The sequence below is a fragment of the Sander vitreus genome, unplaced genomic scaffold, assembly GCF_031162955.1.
Source record: "Sander vitreus isolate 19-12246 unplaced genomic scaffold, sanVit1 ctg602_0, whole genome shotgun sequence".
NCBI lineage: Eukaryota > Metazoa > Chordata > Actinopteri > Perciformes > Percidae > Sander > Sander vitreus.
Window position 1 is genome coordinate 272 of NW_027595694.1, and position 7229 is coordinate 7500.

At 48.7% G+C, this 7229-nt stretch overlaps 1 protein-coding gene across 1 annotated transcript in view; it reads right to left on the minus strand.

Moving 5' to 3' along the window:
- Positions 1-1480: 1480 nt before the first annotated feature.
- The window catches only part of LOC144514538 (thyroglobulin-like), a gene marked incomplete at both ends in the record, with an annotated part of 19229 nt that continues 13480 nt past the window's right edge, over positions 1481-7229 (minus strand). The window contains 11 exons of the mRNA XM_078245578.1: positions 1481-1538; positions 1630-1730; positions 2257-2335; positions 2557-2694; positions 3811-3876; positions 3994-4140; positions 4308-4387; positions 4578-4692; positions 4914-5090; positions 5827-5964; positions 7169-7229. The exon at positions 7169-7229 is cut by the window's right edge and continues 20 nt beyond it. Coding sequence (XP_078101704.1) covers positions 1481-1538; positions 1630-1730; positions 2257-2335; positions 2557-2694; positions 3811-3876; positions 3994-4140; positions 4308-4387; positions 4578-4692; positions 4914-5090; positions 5827-5964; positions 7169-7229 — 1160 coding nt within the window. The remainder of the gene's footprint in view (positions 1539-1629; positions 1731-2256; positions 2336-2556; positions 2695-3810; positions 3877-3993; positions 4141-4307; positions 4388-4577; positions 4693-4913; positions 5091-5826; positions 5965-7168) is intronic.

Below are 7229 nucleotides of genomic sequence, written 5' to 3' on the forward strand. Positions count from 1 at the left end.
TGAGCGTGGTCGGGACTATTGAGCGTCCCTTTAGAGCTATAAGTAGCTGTGGTCGGGACTATTGCCGTCCGCTCAGCGCTATAAGTAACGTGCTTGGTCGGGACTGTGCCAGTCCCTTTAGCGCTATAAGTAGCGTGGTCGGGACTATTGACGTCTCTTTAGCGCTATAAGTAACGTGCTATGAGTCGGGACTAGCGACGTCCCCTTTAGCGCTATAAAGTGGCATGGTCGGGACTATTGCCGTCTCCTTTAGCGCTATAAGTAAAGCGTGGTCGGGACTATTGGCGTCCCTTTAGCGCTATAAGTAAAGCGTGCTTGCAGTCGGGACTATTGACGTCCCTTTAGCGCTATAAGTAAAGCGTGCTTGAGTCGGGACTATTGCCGTCCCTTTAGCGCTATAAATGGCATGGTCGGGACTATTGCACGTCCCTTTAGCGCTATAGATAAAGCGTGGTCGGGACTATTGCCGTCCTTTAGCGCTATAAATCGGGCGGCAGTCGGGACTATTGCCGTCCCTTTAGCGCTATAAGTAGCACGTGCTTGAGTCGGGACTATTGCCGTCCTTGCGCTATAAATGGCGTGAGTGGGACTATTGCCGTCCCTTTGGCGCTATAATGTAAGCGGCTTGGTCGGGACTATTGCCGTCCCTTTAGCGCTATAAGTAAGCGTGGTCGGGACTATTGCGTCCCTTTAGCGCTATAAATGCAGCGATCGGTCGGGACTACTGCGTCCCTTTAGCGCTATAAGTAAACGCTGGTCGGGACTATTGGCGTCCCTTTAGCTATAAGTAGCGGCAGTCGGGACTATTGCCGTCCCTTTAGCGTATAAGTAAACGCGCTTGGTCGGGACTATTGCCGTCCCTTTTGGCGCTATAAATGGCGATTAACGTCGGGACTGTGGCGACCGCTAGCTCTAGACAGCAGATGGTCGGGACAGCTCCTGCTAGCTGTCCGTAGCGTGGTGAGATATTGCCGTCCCTTTGGCGCTTTAAGTAAGCGTGGTCGGGACTATTGGCGTCCCTTTAGCGCTATAGTAAAGCGTGCTTGAGTCGGGACTATTGACGTCCCTTTAGCGCTATAAGTAAGCGTGCTTGGTCGGGACTATTGGCGTCCCTTTAGGCGCTATAAGTAAACACGCTTGGTCGGGACTGTGACGTCCCTTTAGCGCTATAAATGACGTGCTTGAGTCGGGACTATTGTCGTCCTTTAGCTATAAGTAAGCGCGCTTAGTGGGGACTATTGCCGTCCTTTTGGCGCAGTTATGTTAAGGAAAGGGTCGGTGGCGGCGTGCGGTTCCATGACACATGGGAAGAATAAGTCGGAAAGAAGCGTGACAAGCGGGGCCGCGAGCCAGCTCTCCTGGGTGAAAGTCCTGTGAAAGGCAATATTTATTTATAAAAATTTGGGAGAAAGTTTAAATGTACGGACTACTGTAAGTCAACATTAATGGCTGTAGCAGTATTGCAGTTTTTGGGTCTTACCGTTGCTTGTGGTTGCTGGCAGGTTGAATGGAGGACAGAGAGCTGGAGAGGAACTCCACTGATTCACTGGAAACACACACATGACGTCAGATTACATACGTTGTGTGTGTGTGTGTGTGTGTCGTGTGTGTGTGTCGTGTATTCAGTACCAGGTTTCTGGTACCAGCCAAGGGGTCTGGCGTGGACTTTACTGCAGACGGGCTGCAGTCCTGGAGTCCTCCAGGTGGTCGTGTCGTTCTCACCGCAGAGTCTGAACCCCCAAGACTGATCAGAGACAGACACACTACATCTGAGCCACCTGCAACACACACACACACACACACACACACACACACACACACACATACACACACAGAGGACCACACACACACACACACACACAGTGAAAACCCACATTAATATCTGTATCACGTCACCCAAAAAAACAGGCATCAGGAAACAAAATGTGGTTCGCAAGGTCACCTGGTGATTTGGTGTCCCCGGATGAAGCCGATTCCGCGGCAGCAAGGATCCTCGTCATGGCGTCAGCTCACACTCCATGAAACTGAACACACACACACACACACACACACACACACACACACACACACACACACACACCACACAGTTACCTTGTTTAATCTGATGTCATGTTTGTGTTTTCCGGTGAATCAGTGGACTCCAATACGCCAGACAACTAATCAATTAATGCAGTGTGTGTGTGTGTGTGTAGTATGTGTGTGTGTGTGTGTGTGTGTTACCCTTTAGAACAGCGGCGTGTTTTCTCTCAGGCTGACTCGGCTGCGAACTGAGTAGAAACCATCTTCTGGAATGAAACTCTCTCATAGAAACTCTTCACCGGTCCAGACAGATCCACTGAAAACACACACACAGTAAACGTGGAAATCAGACTCATCTGGATGTCTCCTTGTCTCTTTTCCTTTATGGTCTTGAAAGCTAAACTAAACTCTCTCCTTGTGTCTCTTACTCGCCTCCTCTGCTCGCATTTCAGGTTGGAGGGACTAAGGCACGAGGAGAGGAGGGTGAGGAGGGGGAATCGAGGATGTAATAACAGAAATGGGACGAGGGAGGCGTACCCTTCTTGCTGTAGGCGTTGTTGGGCACTCTGTCCAGCAGGGGGCGGCAGGGGCGTCTCAGAGGCTTGTCGTACGCTCCACAAACTCTGCTGTCCGAATACAACGAGCAGCTGAAAGAAAGCTGCTGAGTCACCGTCTCTGAGGTCAGCAAGGGAGCACAGCTGCTCCACATCACAGCCTTATTGCCGCCCCTTTAGCACTATGAGTAAACGCTTTTGGTCGGACTATTGGCGCCCCTTTAGCGCTATAAGTAAACGTGCTTGGTCGGGACTATTGCCGCCCCTTTAGCGCTATAAGTAACGCTGCTTGGTCGGGACTATTGGCGTCCCCTTTAGCGCTATAAGTAAACGTGCTTGGTCGGGACTATTGCCGCCCCTTTAGCGCTATAAGTAACGCGCTTGGTCGGGACTATTGCCGCCCCTTTAGCGCTATAAGTAAACGCGCTTGGTCGGGACTATTGTCGCCCCTTTAGCGCTATAAGTAACGCGCTTTGGTCGACTATTGCCGTCCCCTTTAGCGCTATAAGTAAACGAGCTTGGTCGACTATTGCCGTCCCCTTTAGCGCTATAAGTAAACGCGCTTGGTCGGGACTATTGCCGCCCCTTTAGCGCTATAAGTAAACGCGCTTTGGTCGGGACTATTGCCGTCCCTTTAGCGCTATAAGTAAACGCTGCTGGTCGGGACTATTGACGTCCCCTTTAGCGCTATAAGTAAACGCGCTTGGTCGGGACTATTGACGTCCCTTTAGCGCTATAAGTAAACGTGCTTGGTCAGGACTATTGACGTCCCTTTAGCGCTATAAGTAAACGTGCTTGGTCGGGACTATTGACGTCCCTTTAGCGCTATAAGTAAACGCGCTTGGTCGGGACTATTGCCGTCCCTTTAGCGCTATAAGTAAAGCACGCTTGGTCGGGACTATTGCCGTCCCTTTAGCGCTATAAGTAAACGCTCTTGGTCGGGACTATTGCCGTCCCTTTAGCGCTATAAGTAAACGCGCTTTGTCAGGACTATTGACGTCCCTTTTGACGCAGTTATGTTAAGGAAAGGGTCGTGGGCGGGCGTACGGTTCCATGACACATGGGAAGAATAAGTCGGAAAGAAGCGTGACAAGCGGGACGCGAACCCCGCTCTCCTGGGTGAAAGTCCTGTGAAAGGCAATATTTATTTATAAAAATTTGGGAGAAAGTTTAAATGTACGGACTACTGTAAGTCAACATTAATGGCTGTAGCAGTATTGCAGTTTTTGGGTCTTACCGTTGCTTGTGGTTGCTGGCAGGTTGAACGGAGGACAGAGAGCTGGAGAGGAACTCCACTGATTCACTGGAAACACACACATGACGTCAGATTACATACGTTGTGTGTGTGTGTGTGTGTGTGTGTGTGTGTGTGTGTGTGTGTGTGTCTGTGTGTGTGTGTGTGTGTGTGTGTATTCAGTACCAGGTTTCTGGTACCAGCCAAAGGGGTCTGGCGTGGACTTTACTGCAGACGGGCTGCAGTCCTGAGTCCTCCAGGTGGTCGTGTCGTTCTCACCGCAGGTCTGAACCCCAAGACTGATCAGAGACAGACACACTACATCTGAGCCACCTGCAACACACACACACACACACACACACACACAAACACACACATACACACACACAGAGACACACACACACACACACACACACACACAGTGAAAACCCACATTAATATCTGTATCACGTCACCAAAAAAACAGGCATCAGGAAACAAAATGTGGTTCGCAAGGTCACCTGGTGATTTGGTGTCCCGGACGAAGCCGATTCCGCGGCAACAAGGATCCTCGTCACAGCGCCGCTCACACTCCATGAAACTGAACACACACACACACACACACACACACACACACACACACACACACACACAGTTACCTTGTTTAATCTGATGTCATGTTTGTGTTTCCAGTGAATCAGTGGACTCCAATACGCAGACAACTAATCAATTAATGCAGTGTGTGTGTGTGTGTGTGTGTGTGTGTGTGTGTGTGTGTGTGTGTGTGTTACCCTTTAGACAGCGGCGTGTTTTCTCTCAGGCTGACTCGGCTGCGAACTGAGTAAGAAACCATCTTCTGGAATGAAACTCTCTCATAGAAACTCTTCACCGGTCCAGACAGATCCACTGAAAACACACACACAGTAAACGTGGAAATCAGACTCATCTGGATGTCTCCTTGTCTCTTTTCCTTTATGGTCTTGAAAGCTAAACTAAACTCTCTCCTCGTGTCTCTTACTCGCCTCCTCCGCTCGCATTTCAGGTTGGAGGGACTAAGACGCGAGGAGAGGAGGTGAGGAGGGGAATCGAGGATGTAATAACAGAAATGGGACGAGGGGAGAGCGTACCCTTCTTGCTGTAGGCGTTGTTGGGCACTCTGTCCAGCAGGGGGCGGCAGGGGCGTCTCAGAGGCTTGTCGTACGCTCCACAAACTCTGCTGTCCGAATACAACGAGCAGCTGAAGAAAGCTGCTGAGTCACCGTCTCTGAGGTCAGCAAGGGAGCACAGCTGCTCCACATCACAGCCTGAAACACACACACACACACACACACACACACACACACGGAGACACACAGACGCATGCACGCAGACACACACACACAGACACACACACACACACAGACACACACACACACACACAGACACAGACACATCCAAACCCACACACACACACAGACACACACACACACACACACACACACACACACACACACACACACACACACACACACACAGACACACACACACACACACACACACACACAGACAAATGCACACACACACACACACACACACACACACACAGACAGACACACACACACACACACACACACACACACACTCACACACACACACACACACACACACACACACACACAGACACACACACACACACAGACACAGACACATCCAAACCCACACACACACACACACACACAGAGACACACAGACGCATGCACGCAGACACACACACACACACACACACACACACACACGGAGACACACACACACACACACACACACACACACACACACACACACACACACACACACAGACACACACACACACAGACACACACACACACACACACACACACACACACACAGACACACACACACACACACACACACACACACACACACACACACACACACACACACACACACAGAAACACACACACAGAAACACACACACATTTGTTTATTTTGATCACTTCTGTAAGAAAACACACAGAGGTTAGTGGAACACAAAGTGCGTACGTGTGAGACACCAGAGCAGTGCCTGCTGGGAGTTGTAGTTCTTCTTGCTGAGCCAGAAGGAGAGCGTGGGGAGTTTTCTCTTTGGATCAACGAGGACGTCGTCCTCCGACAGAGACTCAAACTTCTGCTGCACTGACACTGAACACACAAATAAAAACAATGAATACTGTCAAATCATGTTGACTCTTAATACAGTGAAACTAACCGGAGCCCCCACAATACTGATACGAAATTCTTCTTCCAATCTGTCCGTTCATACCGGCTGTGATCAGAAGCGGAGCGGCCGCGCCAGCCCGCACGCCGCAGCCATCGTATCGGCGTCCTCTCTATTTCTTCCGCGAGCTAATGTGTTGAGCCAGGTAGGTAATCGAACACAGCAAGGCCACAGCAAGGCCGGGAACTTTACAAAATAATACAACTTTCAAAATAAAACACCCAGGTTTATGGTGATTTTGGCTGTCTTGACTTCTCAGCTGTCGACAGCGAGACAGGCCATGAGAGTATTACTATATAGGGACCTGTCTAATGTATATGAGAGTATTACTATATAGGGACCTGTCTAATGTATATGAGAGTATTACTATATAGGGACCTGTCTAATGTATATGAGTATTACTATATAGGACCTGTCTAATGTATATGAGTATTACTATATGGGGACCTGTCTAATGTATATGAGTATTACTATATAGGTACCTGTCTAATGTATATGAAGACATTATCATATAGGGACCTGTCTAATGTATATGAGAGTATTACTATATAGGGACCTGTCTAATGTATATGAGAGTATTACTATATAGGGACCTGTCTAATGTATATGAGAGTATTACTATATAGGGACCTGTCTAATGTATATGAGTATTACTATATAGGTACCTGTCTAATGTATATGAGAGTATTACTATATAGGGACCTGTCTAACGTATATGAGTATTACTATATAGGTACCTGTCTAATGTATATGAGTATTACTATATAGGGACCTGTCTAATGTATATGAGTATTACTATATAGGGACCTGTCTAATGTATATGAGAGTATTACTATATAGGGACCTGTCTAATGTATATGAAGACATTACTATATAGGGACCTGTCTAATGTATATGAGAGCATGTTTAGTGTTGCACGAGAGTGTTGTGTTGATGCTTATTTTCTGTATTTTGTGTTGTCTTTGTAAAGCTGCGGAACGGACAGAGTCCAAAACTAATCAGGGACAATAAGGTATATCTTATGACGGTGTGACCAACCACGCGCATATCTCGGGAACGCTTCTCTGCGTTTCTCCGCCGGTGTGTTCCCGGCGTTAGTAAGAAGTGTGTTGAGTGTGTGATACCAACCGTCCAGAGGAGCAGCGAGGTCTGCTGCAGCTGCTGCTGCGCAGGAAGAGGAACCAGAACC